This window comes from Phoca vitulina, unplaced genomic scaffold, assembly GCF_004348235.1.
Source record: "Phoca vitulina isolate PV1807 unplaced genomic scaffold, GSC_HSeal_1.0 scaffold103, whole genome shotgun sequence".
NCBI classification, from domain to species: Eukaryota; Metazoa; Chordata; class Mammalia; order Carnivora; family Phocidae; genus Phoca; species Phoca vitulina.
The window spans coordinates 574,855-592,969 of NW_022589806.1; the positions used below are offsets into that span (position 1 = coordinate 574,855).

The 18,115-nt window shown below is 35.7% G+C and overlaps 2 protein-coding genes across 4 annotated transcripts in view; one reads left to right on the forward strand and one right to left on the reverse strand.

Annotated features, from left to right (window-relative positions):
- Positions 1 to 18,115, reverse strand: part of IL1RAPL2 (interleukin 1 receptor accessory protein like 2) — a 1,179,835-nt gene that overhangs the window by 312,563 nt on the left and 849,157 nt on the right. For all 3 annotated transcript variants that reach the window (XM_032397763.1, XM_032397764.1, XM_032397762.1), the window contains one exon: positions 6,103 to 6,177. In XM_032397763.1, coding sequence (XP_032253654.1) covers positions 6,103 to 6,177 — 75 coding nt within the window. The remainder of the gene's footprint in view (positions 1 to 6,102; positions 6,178 to 18,115) is intronic.
- LOC116627833 (60S ribosomal protein L32-like) lies at positions 679 to 1,337 on the forward strand. Its single transcript, XM_032397767.1, has one exon. It carries the CDS (start codon positions 762 to 764, stop codon positions 1,155 to 1,157), a length of 396 nt encoding a protein of 131 aa, XP_032253658.1. The 5' UTR covers positions 679 to 761; the 3' UTR covers positions 1,158 to 1,337.

Genomic DNA, 18,115 nt, shown 5'->3' on the forward strand with positions numbered 1-18,115 from the left:
AAGTTGTAAATAATTATAAATTATAATTTTGTATATTTTGGGTAATAAAATTGTTTTCAGTTTGGGGTGGCCCATGCTAAGCTCATGCATGTTATCCTGCAAAAAACAGATCTTTAGGAAACACCCTAGAATGCCTACAAGGGAGAGTGAATGCTGTCACGAACCAGTTACAACTGTGTGCCAAGAAAGGTGAGTGAACTTGCTTTCCAAAGTCTTCACTTATTCCAAATTAAATGAAAGTTTTCAAGGAGTTATTTGAAGCTAAAGGGTAGGAGGAGTATACAAAAACACAAAGAATTCAAAGAAATCCCTTGCTACCACCATTATATCCACAATGCATATACCAAATCATTACTCAAGCTAATGAAATTATCACGTATTGCTATTTATATTGATAGTAATTCTGGCTTGACATTTTCACTCAACTGGTTGGTGACTTTCTTTGGATTGTTTGTTCTATGACAACTTTAGAAAGAGTTGACTAATTTTGCTAAACTGAAGAGATACAAGGGTATCATAAGTTTCCCTTTTTAGGGGCACCTGGGTGGCTCAGCAGGTTAAGAATCTGCCTTCAGCTCAGGTCATGATCCCAGGGTCCCAGGATCCAGCCCTGCATCAGGCTCTTTGTTCAGTGTGGAGTCTGCTCCTCCCTCTCCTTCTGCCCCTCCACCCCTCGTGCTTTCTTTCACTGTCTCTCAAATAAATAAATAAAATCTTTTTAAAAAAGTTTCCATTTTGGCAGCCATCTGTTACTGGGCATCATGGCTGCCCTCAGACCTCTGGTGAAGCCCAAGATCATTAAAAAGAGGACCAAGAAGTTCATCTGGCACCAGTCAGACCGCTATGTCAAAATTAAGCACAACTGGAGAAAACCCAGAGGCATTGACAATAGGATGCACAGAAGATTCAAGGGCCAGATCTTGATGCCCAGGAGCAACAAGAAAACAAAGCACATGTTGCCCAGTGGCTTCCAGAAGTTCCTAGTCCACAACGTCAAGGAGCTTGAAGTGCTGCTGATGTGCAACAAAGCTTACTGTGCAGAGATTGTTCACAATGTCTCCTCCAAGAACCGCAAAGCTATTGTGGAAAGAGCAGCCCAGCTGGCAATCAGAGTCACTAATCCCAATGCCAGGCTGCGCAGCGAAGAAAATGAATAGACAGCTTGTTGTGCACATCATATTTGTGTTAATAAAACCATAAAACTACAAAAAAAAAAGTTTCCATTTTTAGTATTGCCATATTGAAGCAAATGATGGATAATTTATTATTTCAAAAGGTTATATCTTTTGCAATTTTTAATTATTTTCATGTAAATTTAGTACTTGAGTTAAGGTTACACAGATATATCATTATATTTAGTAAAAGTCAGAGTGTAGAACTGTTAATTTATGAGTCACTCTCCCTTTTCCCATCTCTGTTTTGGCAGTTATCATATTGCACTGTAATTCTGTTTCCACATCTGTCTTCCCCAGTAGACTGAGAATACCTTAAGGTCAAGGACCTAATTTTATTCACCTCTATATCCCCAGGATCTAACACAGTGTTTGACATCTGTTAAGAACACAAAAACAGTTTCTATGTAAATAAAGTTTTAAAAAGATAGATTTGGTTGAAAAGCTCATTTCCTATTTTAAGGCTTCAATTAGTTACTTATTTTTGCCTTGTAGTCTTGAATATTGCATTAAATATTATATTTTGCTTTATTCCATTGTATAGTCTTTTATAGTAGTCTCTTAGGAGAACTAATACAATTTTCAGTAGAAACTGATATGCTGGTGAAATCGATTTCTGATGAAGATTAACACTCCTTTATACACAGAGAAAGTTTGAGCCAGTAGCACGTAACACAGTCATGAAATATGAATTTGAATAACTTGTAAAAATAAGATAAATTCTGAATGAGAATAGAAGAGAATAAAGAGAATCTTTCATACTGGAACAGATTCATCTAGAGATGACTATCTGTTTTTTTTTTTTTTTAAACATCTGAGGTATTCAATTAGCTTGGACTGTCCCACTGGTCTGAGTTTTTCTGATATGCTTTAGGCCCCCAAACCTTCTTTTTGACTGTTTGACACCAAAAGAGAAAGTAAACAGTGTTTATATTTATTTCTGCATAACACTGACTGGTTTATTTTAAGTCTTAGGAAATTTCCAAAAAAAAAAGTTATCATCAATGAGAAGAACAGGTTACATTTCCAAATTTATCTTCAATTGAAATTAGATGTAAAAAAAAAAAAGAAATTAGATGTCAGATCTCAAATCTTTTCATCCACATTTATTCATGGCTTTTTCAAAGCTTCTAGGATCCTGTTAAAATTTGTAAAGCATCCCTTTAGGTTCTATTAAAAAAAAGAAAAAAACAGTATCCAAAGAAGGGTCTACCTAACATCAATACATTTCAAGTAGGGCACATATTGCTATGATGTTTCAATACTTTGGTATTAAAGTGCAATTTGAATTAATATACTGTAATACAGTATTATTTTTTCTTAGAAAAATTGAAAATCATTTTCAACTGCCAAAAAAAGAGAGTGCTGGTATAGTAAAAGTTTATTTATCAAATTCAAACTAAATTTACCTTCACAGTAAGAAAATAAATGGAAGATAATAGGACCAAATAGGATTTTTTTGTGTGTTTTATACATTGCTTTTGTCTTTATATTTCATACATTACTACAGGCAGCTTTAACAGAATAGGCTTGCTTTGTGAGAGCAAGAGTTTTCATATTCCTTTGTTAAGAATGTGTTTATCATCTCAAAATATATGGTTATTTGGTTAAGATTGATCTTCTTTCAGCATTACAATGTGAACACAATTTAACAACAACCAAACTGTCATCACTATGTCAGCAAAAAGTATGTAAATTTCTATAACATTGTGGATGACTAATGGATTACACTATAGAAAAGAGGAAGTCAAGATGTTTATTTTCCTCTAGAGACACAACAAAATATCTGCACTGTCGCCAACCATGGACAAAAAATATTCATTTCTACTGAAAAATTTCATTTACTGGATTGCCTTTACAAATATGCAGAACTGAGAACTTACTGTAACCTTCAACAAACACATAAATAATTATTCCGACTATGTTTTCTAAAACTATCCTGGAGCTAGTACTCAAGTATTTCCCACAATATTTCTCATTTTGCATAAAATGCCTGCATGGGATTCTTGTCCATGGGAAAATGGAATTTACAATGCTTTAGAGAAAATGTTTGTTTTAGGTATCTATTGTTATTTAACAAACTACCTAACTTAGTATCTAATGGCAACAATTTTATTTTCCTCACAACTTTTTGGGTTAGAAATATGAGAACACTTTACCTTATTGGTTTGTCCCTGAACTACATGGCATAAGCCAGGGCAGCTGGGGATATAGGATCCACTTCCAACATGGCTTATTCACTTACCAGCCTTGGTGCTCATTGACCTCTTTTTCTTCAAATGGTGCCCCATCCTCTAGCGCCTCACCATGTGGCTTGAGCTTCTCATAGCATGGTAGTTTCAGAGAAGACCAAGAGTCTTGAAGAGAAGCTGCAAGGTTTCCTTTGACCCAGCCTCCAAAATCCCAGAATATCACTTCTACCATACTCTATTGATCAATCACATCCTTAAGGCCATCTTGGATTCAAGGAGAGGGGAATGATAAATTATGTTTAAATGGTAAGAGTAGCAAAAAGTCTGTGGCCAACTTTAATCTAATAGAATGTTGTCTCAAATTTTAGGTACTGAGATTTGGGAAACTTTAACTTGGTAATGTGCTTAGCCATTTGAATTGGATTATTCTATTCTTTGGTAGTTCTACTTTTTGTTCTAATTTGAGGATGTCTAAAGCTGAATTTGCTTGATGAACTTTAAAAAAAATGAAGGAAAATAATTTCCATAAGTTTTTATGATCTTACTGAATTCTGAAAGTTTTCCAGATATAGGCAGGGACATCTAATCACCCCAATTATTTTTCTCTCTTTTTTGCCCTTGCAGTTTCTAAACATTCTGACTGCAGAACTCCCACTGACACTTAGGAGCTCTCTGACATTTACAGTTTTCCTAACATCACCTTACTATTGAGGCATAAGACTAAGTTACAAAATGACTCCCAGGTGTGAATAAATTATGCTAAATAAATACGTAGGAAAGTTAAAATCACCTAAAATTAACCAGTTATGTGCTTTTTTTAAATGCCAAAGATCTGGTTTAACTGATTTTGTTTTCCTTTCTCTGAATTACATGGTTGCTTTAGCATTTTAGAGAAATAGCCTTTCTGGGATGAAAAATGGGCAGGTCTTCATCTTTCTGTCAATAAAGTTGTCTTCAAACTGTGTCACAAACTAAAAACTGAAAAGTTCAGCCTTTCACCTAATGTAAATTGGAAGCAAATTACTTTAGTAATTTTACAGGGTGGTGTTGGTGGTGGGCTATTTTGGCATATCTACCTATGTTGAAATACACATTTATACCAAGCACACATTTAGGGATGTCCTAAATAGCACATACAAATTCTGTACCCAGTGACTCTGAGTGAAATGTACTACCTACAATGTTCTCTCTCCTTGCTTTAGAAAAGTACTCCTCTAACATTTTTGTTAAAGCTTGACTAATAGCAGAGGTGAATGAAGAAGTATCCCATTCATGGGCCACAAATACAAAATTTGAGATAGTTGTGTAAATTTTGCTTTCTACTCCTTAATATATGTTTTCATATAAAAATAATTTATCCACTTGAATCTTCATGAAAACTAATGATATAAGATCATCTTATGGTTCATGTAACCCCTGGCAAACCACAGAGTACAACTCGAGGTATTTTCATCCCAGTATTGATGGAAAGATGTAAGCAAAAATTACTGAGGGTATGTGTCAGCACATCTAGATTTGGCTATAACAAAACGTAATGACTCTGCAGAAGAATAGAAGTGGTGGGGGGGAAACATAGCCTAATACTTCAACATTAGCTACAAAATATTCACTATTTCCACAATCCATTACCAACGTGTTTCTTTTCTTTTGTTTGTTTATTTTAAAATACTTAACTTTGGTACTTAATACTGGTACGTTAACTACAATGTACTATATTTCCTTTTGGAAAAATGAACAAGTTTTTAGGAATGTAATTTTCTCTCATCTATTCTCAAGATAGAAATAAGCCTCTAACAGTCCAAATTGTATTGGAAAGATCAAAAGTTGAGTAAAACACCTTCCAAAGAGGGTGAAATATTGGGGCCAATTCATCTTCCTTGGCTATATAATTGGTAGGTACCATTATGGTCACAGGTTTCAATAAATCATATACCCAAAATAAACCTAGTGCATTTACAGCATATTTGCTCATTTTTCTTGTTTAGAATTGAAGAAATTCTGAGAATTGAAGAATAGAATGAAACCCAAGGTGGATAAAAGCTCACAAATATTAAAGTACATGGTTTAGAGTAAAGGCCATGGTGTGAAAGAGATACTAACAGACTTCTGAATCTCAAGCTCACAGTTCTTGAAATACAAGGATTACTGGTAGGGACTTAAAAAGGAAGGCTCAACACCTTGTGTCCTTATTTGAGTCTGTAAAAAAACATTAGCACCAATAAATCATCTTGTTACTTTTACCAACACTGTATGATTCATAAATATTCAGGATCTCAACCTAAAAACAAGTTTTAAATAGCCCTGGATTGTGCCATTGGAAATAATATTATCAAATCATTTTAAGGATTGTACTGAGGGGCTCTTTTATTTTAAAAAGTGCTGTTCTCCAGAAGTTAATGTTCTCTAAATGAAAATTTTGGGCTGGCAAGCATGAAAAGTCTTTTATACCAATCACCAATGCATGACATCTATGAATTTATCAATCACAGAGTTAAAAAGCTCTGTCCTATAGCACACTTAATACCTAGTGTAACCAATTAGTATTACAATTCCTTGATGCAATACAAACTCATTTCCTTAAATTGCTATTGCACTGAACTCCAGGGTTATAAATGAGCAGGCACAAATTGATTTGCATGTAATAACAGAGGCAATAAACCTTTCCTGGTTCATGCAATCTTCCCCATCTGTTAACAGAGAGCAAGCTTAGGATCTATTATTCCCAGAAGGGGACTTACCCAGCTGGACATCTATAACACTTGGCTGATTCTCCATGGGGAACAATGGCTTGGGAGGCTTGTCTGTGAGTAAAGCTAGAAGAGAAAATGAAAGAAGGTAATGGAAAAATTGAGATAAATTGCAGGATAAGAAAGATTCTATTGTGAATGATATTTAATATTTGTAGACTTGATGGTGTGTAAACATTTATTAGACAGTGTTCTTACTTGAGTTGTTACTCTATCCATATAATATCCATTTCCCAGCACATTTAGAGCCCCATTGATTCACTGTAAATAGGCCATTTCAACAGCTACACTTTCAAACAAGATCAAACAAAGGGACTATTTTGAGTGATTTTTATAAGCTTGTAAGTATAAAGAAATATAGATTTTAAAAGTATAATCAGATAAACATTATATCTCCATATGTACTTTGTGGTGCTAAATATTCTTAATAAAATACAACCCTAATAGACATTTCTGGTGGATTGAACCTTCTACACCTCTGAATCATGCCCCATTCCCCACTCAACCTCTGAAACAATATAATAAAACACTGGTACCTTCATTAGGATAATGATTAAAAATATTGATTGCGCATCTTTTGTCCACCAAGTGCTGTGCTAAGTGCTAAGGGAAGTAAAGTCTTTATATTTACCCTCAATTTATAATCTACGACTATGAACCAAAATTATCATATCAAAATAAAGAGATAATAGAACAAAGACCATCCTAGTGAAAAATTGTAGCATTTGAGCCGTAAGACTATATGTGGTAAAGGAATGAAGAAAGGATAGGCCAATATTGGCTGGCAGAGTTGGGGAAAGTTTTATGAAGGAAATGGGTCTCCACATAGACCTTAAAGAATGGAAAAGATTTGGAAAGGTAAAGAGCAAGGAAGAAGAAATGAAGGAAAGATTAACAACACAAACCAAAGAAGAGAGGTAGAACTTAGAGCATAATATGACTAGAGGAAAATGATCTGGTGAGAAGAAGCTGGGTGGGGTAGGGTAAAGAGCAAGTTGCTCATGATGCAGAGTAATTAGAAATGAAAATAGATAGGATGGAACTCAGTTCTGGAGGATCCTGAGAAATATGCAGAGGAATTTAGACATGATGTAGTAGCCTACAAGACCATTGTAAATTCTTGGAACAATAGCAACAAACGATTCAAGGGAAGGGCTATCTAAAGATGATTGGCTTCCTATATAGGATGGGTTGGAGGAGAAAAAAAAACAGCTAAGAGGATGTAGTAATAACACAGTAGTCCAGGGCGGAGGTGAGAGAGGATGAAAAGTCATTAGTGGTGGATTCTGGGAAAATTTTTAAAAAGGCAAATTTGACACATGAAAAAATGTTCATCATCATTAGCCATCAGGGAAATCCAAATCAAAACCACATTGAGATACCACCTTACACCAGTTAGAATGGCAAATATGGACAGGGAAAGAAACAACAAATGTTGGAGAGGTTGTGGAGAAAGGGGAATCCTCTTACACTGTTGGTGGGAATTCAAGTTGGTACAGCCACTTTGGAAAACAGTGTGGAGGTGCCTCAGAAAATTGAAAATAGAGCTATCCTATGACCCAGCAATTGCACTCTTGGGTATTTACCCCAAAGACACAGATGTAGTGAAAAGAAGGGCCATACACACCCCAATGTTCATAGCAGCAATGTCCGCAATAGCCAAACTTTGGAAAGAGCCAAGATGCCCTTCAACAGATGAATGGATAAAGAAGATGTGGTCCACATATACAATGGAATATTAGTCAGCCATCAGAAAGGATGAATATCCAACTTTTACATCAACATGGATGGGACTGGAGGAGATTATGCTAAGTGAAATAAGTCAAGCAGAGAAAGTCAATTATCATATGGTTTCACTTATTTGTGGAACATAAGGAATAGCATGGAGGACATTAGGAGAAGGAAGGGAAAAATGAAGGGGGGGGGGAATCGGAGGGAGAGATGAACCATGAGAGACTATGGACTCTGAGAAACAAACAGGGTTTTGGAGGGGAGAGGGGTGGGGGGATGGGTTAGCCTGGTGATGGGTATTAAGGAGGGCACATACTGCATGGAGCACTGGGTGTTATACAAAAACAATGGATCGTGGATCACCACATCAAAAACGAATGATGTATTGTATGGTGACTAACATAACATAAAAAAAAAATAAAAGGCAAATTTGAGAGGCACCTGGAAGAAAGAAATGAGAGCACTTGGCACACAGATACAAAATGGCTTATGGCAAACCTTCTATCAAGCTATTATTTATGTCCTGAATTCCTTTTTTTTTTTTTTTAAAGATTTTATTTCTTTATTTGACAGAGAGAGAGAGAGCACAAGCAGGGGGAGTGGCAGGCAGAGGGAGAGAGAGAAGCAGGCTCCCTGCAGAGCAAGGGAAGCCCGATGTGGGACTCAATCCCAGGACCCCAGGATCATGACCCGAGCCGAAGGCAGTCGCCCAACCAACTGACCCACCCAGGTGTCCCTGTCCTGAATTCCTTTTAACTGTTCCCATATTTATGTCTTGCTTCAACTGTCCAACTAGACTCTTACTGATTAAAGGGATATGTTTTATATGTCTTTGTAATTCACAGGAGACATAGAATAGAGCTGGGCATATAAGAGATCACCATTAAAACATCATTAATTGACTGGCATAGGAATTCCATGCTGACATGAGAAAAGTTCATCTCATATTTATAAGGCTATTTAGAAGAGAAAACGAAACAAAAATTTATCAGATGACAGGTAAGATTAGGAAAATATATAAATTTGGTGAAATGCCCAAAATAGTTGTTGAGAACAAACAAATGCACTTAGAAATTCACTTAGAAAAGAGCTTTACATGACATCAGCTTTATCTTTCTGATACCCAACTGCTTGAAATGGGAAATTTTTAGTGAATTGTTCTTATTTTTCCAACTAATTTTTATTGATGGAATACAAGACATCTTGTCCTTATTCAATCAAATATATTTTTTCTAACTTGGCACAAAAATAGACACATAGACCAACAGAACAGGATAGAAAACCCAGAAATAAACCCACATCTATATGGTCAATTAATTTTCAATAAAGCAGGAAAGAATATCCAATGAGAAAAAGAAAGTCTCTTCAACACATGGTGTTGAGGAAACTGGACAGCAACATGCAAAAGAATGAAAACTGGACCACTTTCTTACCCTGTACACAAAAATAAATTCAAAATGGATGAAAGTCCTAAATGTGAGACAGGGATCCATCAAAATCCTAGAGGAGAATACAGGTAGTAACTTTTGTGATATTGGCCATAGTAACTTCCTACTAGATATGTCCCCTGAGGCAAGGGAAACAAAAACAAAAATGAACTATTGAGATTTCATCAAAATAAAAAGCTTCTGCCCAGCAAAGGAAATAATCAAGAAAACTAAAAGGCAACCTCCAGAATGGGAGAAGATATTTGCAAATGACATATCTGATAAAGGGTTGGTATCCAAAATATATAAAGAACTTAAAAAACTCAACACCCAAAAAACAAATAATCCAATTAAAAATGGGCAGAAGACATGAATAGACAGTTTTCCAAAGAAGACAACCAGATGGCCAACAGACACATGAAAAGATGCTCAACATCACTCATCATCAGGGAAATACAAATCAAAACTATAATGAGATACCACCTCACAACTGTCAGAATGGCTAAAATCAACAATACAAGAAACAACAGGTGCTGGCGAGCATGTGGAGAAAGGCGAACCCTCTTGCACTGTTGGTGGGAATACAAGCTAGTGCAGCCACTCTGGAAAACAGTATAGAGGTTCCTCAAAAAGTTAAAAATAGAACAACCTGGGGCACCTGGCTGGCTCATTCAGAGGAGCATGTGACTTTTGATCTTGGGATCATGGGTTTGAGTCCCACGTTGGGTGTAGAGATTACTTAAAGAAATAAATAAACTTAAAATGCAAAAGAACTACCCTATGATCCAGCAATTGCACTACTAGGTGTTTACCCAAAGCATACAAAAATACTAATTCTAAAGGGATACATATATCCCAATGTTTACCCCAGCATTATCTACAATAGCCAAACCATGGAAACAGCCTGAGTGTCCATCAACTGATGAATGGATACACACACACACACACACACACACACACAGACACACACACACAGTGAAATATTACTCAACCATATAAAAGATTGAAATCTTGCCATTTGCAACGACATGGATGGAGCGAGACAGTATTATGCTAAGCAAAATAAGTCAGTTGGAGAAAGACAAATACCATATGATTTCACTCATATGTGGAATTTAAGAAACAAAACAAATGAACAAAGAGGGAAAAAAGAGAGAGGGGGACAAACTAAGAAACAGACTCTTTTTTTTAAAAAAGATTTTATTTATTTATTTGAGAGAGAGAATGAGACAGAGAGAGAGAACATGAGAGGGGGGAGGATCAGAGGGAGAAGCAGACTCCCTGCTGAGCAGGGAGTCCGATGCGGGACTCGATCCCGGGACTCCAGGATCATGACCTGAGCTGAAGGCAGTCGCTTAACCAACTGAGCCACCCAGGCGCCCCTAAGAAACAGACTCTTAACTACAGAGAACAAACTGATGGCTACCAGAAGGGAGGTGAATGTGCGGATGGGTGAAATAGATGATGGGGATTAAGGAATGCACTTGTTTTTATGAGCTGATTTGGGCATAATGTGGACAAACATACAAATACAATATCTATAGTCTTCATTTCCTAAATATTTCAGTTACCCTTAATAATCTGATATTAAAATATTATTTGAAACATAAAGGATATACTTTAAACAAAATTTAAATATTTGAATTTAAAATCCAGTCATAACAGGTGTTTGATTTTGTTGTTATTTGCTACTATTTGTAATAGCAAAATATTGGAAAGAACCAAAATATCCATCCATAGGACAGTAGTTAAATAATATGGTGCTTTCATATAATGATATATTATGATGCAGACATTTAAAATAATTAGGTACATCTGTACATCTGTTATACAAAGATCTCCAAGATATACTGTTCAACAGTGTGCACAGCATACTATCCTTTGTGTAAAAAGAAAACTATATGTGTGTGTATGTACCGATGTGTATGCACATATAAAAATGTTTAAGTATGGAATATTTCTGAATGGATACATGTAAAACTGATAACAGTGATATCCTCTGAAGAAAGGAACTGGGTGGCTGAAGAATGGTAGAGGGGGTAAGGACAGTATGGTCAGGCAGAAGAAAATTTAATTTTCACTATATACTTTTTCTACATTTTGAACAACATGCATATATTGTGTATTCAAAACATGAATAAAATTAAAATCAAATAAAATCCACCTACATTTTATTTATTAAAAATAATTTTGATTTCTTTGTAGAATTATTCTCAATTTGCCTTACACATCTCTTCCTGCCGCTTCCCCTGCTTGTACTCTCTCTCTATCAAATAAATAAATAAAATCTTAAAAAATATATTTTATGCTCAAAGATGAATATCTTGTCCAATTCTTATCAGGATATGAATTTGGAGTCATCGCTGTCCCTCATCCTTACCTCCTGCCATGGACTATAGATATATTTACCCTGATTCCATTATTGTTAAGTGTCAATTACTGACATGACATTTATTAATAGAAATGATAATTTTAAGTGCCTTACATTTATAGGCGGCTTATAATTTTCAAAGTGTTTTCAGATACATTAGCTCATGTGATCTACACAATGACCTTGGAAAGTAAGGAAGATAGCTACAATTATGGCCAATTTAGAGATGAAGCTAAATGAAGCTTACATTGTCTCATTTGGTGCCCCCTTGTGACCAAAAGCCCCCATTTACAGAACTGCAAGGAAGACATAAAAGTTGTAGGCAGAATACAGGTACAAATGCTCAACACTGAATCAATGGTTTTAGCCTCTGACTCCACACTAACCTAAGGTTCCTAGGCCAATGGGAGTGGCTTTGTGGCAAACAGCCAACAGAGACATGATTCCTGTAGGACATTCCACACATACATTTTTTCCCCTAAACCCATGAATGAAAGGGGATGAATTTACACTTACCCTAACACATCCCAGTGGGATATATGGGTGTGGAGCCTCATTAAATTCCAATATCATGTCTAGGCCTGGGAATTGCCAAGAAGTGCAGGACATTTGTGATGATAAAACAGCAACTGCAGCAGTTCATCTGGATCCTGACCACCAGCCCAGAGACAAATCTATCAGCACCCAGTGTAATTACAGCATTTGCAGATTAGCTAGAGAACATGCCGCCATGGGCCGACAAGTTCATTTCTTTCTTCTCTTTAAAAATCTCATCTGAAATTCAGTTACTATTTGAGAAATGAAAGGGGGAGAACTGTCAATACCAGGGCCTCTGAACAACAGAGTGAAGATTTACAATTTTATTAGAAAACTGATCGTGGACCTCTACAGGGACCAATTTGGGATCTGTGCTAGTCTTTGAATTTCCTGCTCGAGCTTCATGTTTTGATTGAAAGAAGGAGAGCAAGCAATGCAGTTTGGTACTAATGTTTCAATCCATAATTCCTCCCCTGCATTTCCCTCTGTAGCTGCTTATGTTTAATTATCCTTAAATATAATTGCTCTACTGAGTATACCATGAGAGTAGTCTTAATGTGCTAGTGAAACTATTACTGTTTCTGCCTGCTTCTTCCTAAAGCTAAGTTTTATGTGTTTGACACTAACTTTCCTGAGGGGAATTAGCTCTCTCTTTTCTATTATAGGTAAAGTTTATGTCTACCTGCACAAATCAATTGGTTTGACTAAAATGATTGGTCAATTTCCATGAACATAGTATAAAAGATCAGTAGAATTAGTTGTTTGATTGAATAAATCAGTTTGACTATACTGCCTAAGTATTACATACTGTTATTATAAGTTTCATTGTCCTCTTTTGTTGTTAATTTGTCTGTTTAATTAGACTTGCCAGGGAACCAAGTGGGAGGAAGTAGGACAGCTATATGCAAAGGACACTAAATGTATGAACACACTAGGATCATAAAGTAACTCATTAGTTTCTATGAATGAAACCATTATGGAATGTGTATGTTAAGGTTAATGAAATGGATCCCTCCAAATCCATTCAACACACCAACACTGATCACATTCCAAAATCACTACTTTTATCACAACATTTAACCACTGAAAATCTACCAATGTTTCCTATATTTACAAGAGGATAAATTCTGAAACTGTCAGCTGGGAGTATAAAGAAAGGAACAATACAGGCTTTAAAAAAACCTTCTTGCCTTTTTACCCACTCTTCTACTTTATCAATGTGAGGGTCAAATTACTTTCCTCATTTGTCCCTTAACACATTGCATTAATTTCCAACTCGGCATCTTGGCTTAAACACTTTCCCTAAGCTTGAAAACAAATAACAGTTACCATAGTTATCATTAATTTGGCATCTACTGTGTGCTAAGCATTGTTCTAAGGCATTTTATATTACATTTTACAAATAACTTTCCCAAAGTCTAGCAGCTTTTGACTAGTAAAGCAGAGATCTGAAGTGAGTTTTGTTTGATTTCACCATGCTCACAATGCTTTTCTAAGAACTTTTCCTTGTTTTTCGCCATCCCAAGTCCTATATAAACTCTAAAAGCCAGTCCTGCGTTCCCAACCGCCCCCCCCAAAAAAGCCCAAGCTAAAGTTTACTCTCTCTGGTTTGACTGAAAATGAAATCCTAAAACATTTACTATTTCTTTGAACCACTCATTTGGTTCATAGCATACACTACTTTGACTACAAATTAAACCTCACTTTACATGGGTATGTCTAGTCTCCCTAACTAGATTTTTAAGCTCCTGGAAGACAAGTATCATACCTCATATAACTCAGAAATTAAGATAGTGTCTGACACTTTGGAACAAATAAACACAATATCAAAATTAACTTTCCTATAATATTCTATCTCTAAAGACAAGTACTTTCCATAGTATCCTTAGGTTACAAAGAACAGAAACAAATTTTTGCAAATTTAAGCAAAAAGGGAATTTATCAGAAGGATGGACAGGATTATCTGAGGAACTGAGTTTAGAGATAGAAAAGCAACTAGGTCAGGTCTAGATGTACAAGCAAAAAGGACTACACAACAATCTCTTCTTGATCCCAACAACAAATTGAATTTACTCCAACTAGTTTTGTGTTTCTTTTTGTTTTGCATTGTTGTGTCTTGCTCTTTGTCCTTGTGTCACTTTGATCAAGATTCAAAATTCCAGGAATGCACAAGTTGTTTTTTTTTTTATCTCCTTTATCTATTTCAACCATCCCCCACCCCACACCTCTCCGTCAATCACCAGTTTGTTCTCAGTAAGAGTTTGTTTTGTTTTTTAGATCCCATATATGAGTGAAATCATATGGTATCTGTCTTTGACTTATTTCACTTAGTATAATACCTTCTAGTTTCAGCCATGTTGTCACAAATGGCAAGATCTCATTCTTGTTTATGCCTGAGTAATATTCCACTGTAACCTACCACATCTTCTTTATCCATTCATCTATCAATAGATACTTGGGTTGAATCCATATCTTCACTATTATAAATAAGGCCACAATAAACATAGGGATGCATATATCTTCTCAAATTTGTGTTTTTGTTTTCTTTGGGTAAATACTCAGTAGCGGAATTATTAGATCCTATGGTATTTCTATTTTTAAAATTTTGAGAAAACTTCATATTGTTTTCCGGTGGTTTCAATGATTTATATTCCCACCAACAGTGTACAAGGGTTACCTTTTCTCTACACCCCCACCAATATTTGTTATATCTTGTCTTTTCAATACTAGCCATTCTGACAGATGTGAGGTGATACCTTATTGTGGTTTTGATGTGGAGCATCTTTTCATGTGTCTGTTGGCCATCAGGATGTCTTCTTCAAAAAATTGTCTGTTCAAGGCCTCTGCTCATTTTTTAATCATATAGTTTGTTTGTTGTTGTTGTTGTTTTGGTGTTGAGTTCTATATGTTCTTTATATATTTTGTATATTAACTTCTTATTGGATATATCATTTGCAAATACCTTCTCCCACTCACTAAGTTTCCTTTTGTTTTCATGATTTCTTTTGCTGTGAAATAAGCTTTTGATTTTTTGTTTGTTTTGTTTTCCTTGGCTGAGGAGACACACCCATAAATGTTTTGCTAGGGCTGATGTCCAAGAGAGTACTGCCTATATTTTCTTTTAGGAGTTTTATATGGTTTTAGGTCTTACATTTAGTTCTTTTTTTTTTTTTTTTTAAGATTTTATTTATTTATTTATTTGACAGAGAGAGAGAGAAACAGCATGAGAGGGGATAGGGTCAGAGGGAGAAGCAGGCTCCCCGCCGAGCAGGGAGCCCGATGCGGGACTTGATCCCAGGACTCCGGGATCATGACCTGAGCCGAAGGCAGTCGCTTAACCAACTGAGCCACCCAGGCGCCCTACATTTAGTTCTTTAATCCAATTTGAGTGTATTTTTGTGTGTGGTATAAGAAAGTAGTCCAGTTTTTATTCTTTTCCATGTAACTGTCCAGTTTTCCCAACACCACTTATTGAATAGACTGTCTTTTCCCCATTGTATATTCTTGCCTCCTCTGTTATAGATGAATTGGTCATATATGTGTTGGTATATTTCTGGGCTCTCCATTCTGTTCCATTGATCTACGTTTCTATTTTCATGCAAGTTCCATGCTGCTTTGACTACTCTAGCTTTGTAGTATATCTTGAAATCTTGGATTATGATACTCCTAGCATTGTTTTTCCTTCTCAAGTTTGCTTTAACTATTCAGGGTCTTTTGTGGTTCCATACAAATTTTAGGATTATTTGTTTTGGTTCTGTGAAAAATGTTTTTGGTATTTTGATAGGGATTGCATTGAATCTGTAGATTACTTTGGGTATTATGGACATTTTAACAATATTAATTCTTCCAATCCATAAGAATGGTATATCTTTCCATTTATTTGTGTCATGTTTAATTTCTTTCATCAGTGGTTTATAGTTTGCAGAGCACAAGACTTTCACCTCCTTGGTTAAGTTTATTCCTAAGTATTTAATTTTTTTTTTTTTTTTTGGTGCAACAGTTAATGGGACTGTTTTCTTAATTTCTCTTTCTGCTATTTTGTTAATAGTTTATGGAAATACAACAGATTTCTGTACATTATTTTGTATCCTGCAACTTTACCAAATTCATTTATTAGTTCTAACAGTTTTTTGATGGAATCTTTAGGGTTTTCTACATATAGGACCTTGTCATCTGCAAATAATGACAGTTTTATTTTTTCCTTACCAATTTGGATGTCTTTTATTTCTTTTTCTTGTCTGATTGCTGCAGCTAGGACTTCCAGTACTGTGTTGGATAAAAGTAGTAAGAGAAAACATACTTCTCTTGTTCCTGATCTTGGAGGAAAATCTTTCAGGTTTTCACCATTGAGTATGATGTTAGTTATAGGTTTTTTCATATATAATCTTTGTCACATTGAAGTATGTAAGCGCTAAACCCAGCTTGTTGAGAGTTTTTGTCATAAATGGATATTGTACTTAGTCAAATATTTTTCTGCATCTATTGAGATGATCATATGGTTTTTCTCCTTCCACTTGTTAATGTGATGCATCACGCTGACCAATTTGTGAATATTTAACTACCCTTGCATGCCTGGAATAAATCTCACTGCATCATGGTGAATAATCCATTTAATATATTGTTTGATTTGGTTTGCTAATATTTTGTTGAGGATTTTTAAATCTATGTTCATCAGAGATACACGCCTATAGTTTTCTTTTTTTCATAGTGCCTTTGTCTGGTTTTGATATCAGGGTAATGCTGGCCTCAGAATGAATTTGGAAAATTTCCTTCCTCTTCTTTGTTTTGGAGTAGTTTAAGAACAGGTATTAACTCTTCTTTATATGTTTAGTGGAATTCACCTGTGAAGCCATCTAGTCCTGGACTTTTGTTTGTTGGGAGTTTTGTTGATTACTGATTCAATTTCATTAACAATAACCAGTCTTTTCAAATTTTCAATTTCTTCCTGATTCAATTTTGGAAGATTGTATGTTTCTAGGAATTTACCCATTTGTTCTAGGCTGTCTTATTTGTTGGCATATAATTTTTCATAATATTGTCTTATAATTCTTTGCATTTCTGTGGTGTTGGGTGTGAATAGACAAGTTTTGTGCTCCAGCCCTAGCCAAGACTGCATGTACACGTTGAGGAAAAGAATTCCCTAAAGCAGGATTTCTCAACATCAGCACTTCCATTGCCAGATAATTCTCTGTTGCATGGGGCTGTCTTGTGCGTTATAGGATGTTTAGCAACATCCCTGGCCTTTACTCATTATAAGCAGTAGCATCTCTCCCAAGTTGTGACAACCAAAAATGTTTTCAGACATTGGCAAATGCTCTCTGGGGAGCAAAATCACCCATGGTTAAGAACTATTGCCCTGGGTGAGCACTGTGAATTGTGTAAGACTGTTGAATCACAGACCTGTACCTCTGAAACAAATAATACATTATATGTTAAAAATAAAAAGAAGAAGAAGATAGCAGGAAGGGAAAAATGAAGGGGGGAAATCAGAGGAGGAGACGAACCATGAGAGACTATGGACTCTGAGAAACAAACTGAGGGTTCTAGAGGGGAGGGGGGGATGGGTTAGCCTAGTGATGGGTATTAAAGAGGGCACGTACTGAATGGAGCACTGGGTGTTATATGCAAACAATGAATCATGGAACACTACATCAAAAACTAATGATGTAATGTATGGTGATTAAGATCACATAATAAAATAAAAAAAATAAAGAAATATTAAAAGTTAAAAACAGTATGGAGGTTCCTCAAAAAGTTGAAAAAGAGCTACCATACGATCCAGCAATTGCACTACTGGGTATTTACCCCAAAGATACAAATGTAGGGATCCAAAGGGGTACGTGCACCCCAATGTTTATAGCAGCAATGTCCACAATAGCCAAACTGTGGAAAGAGCCAAGATGTCCATCGACAGATGAATGGATAAAGAAGATGTGGT

Coding starts and splice junctions, on each gene's coding strand:
- LOC116627833 (XM_032397767.1), top strand. CDS start 762: ATGGCTGCCCTCAGACCTCTGGTGAAGCCCAAGATCATTAAAAAGAGG.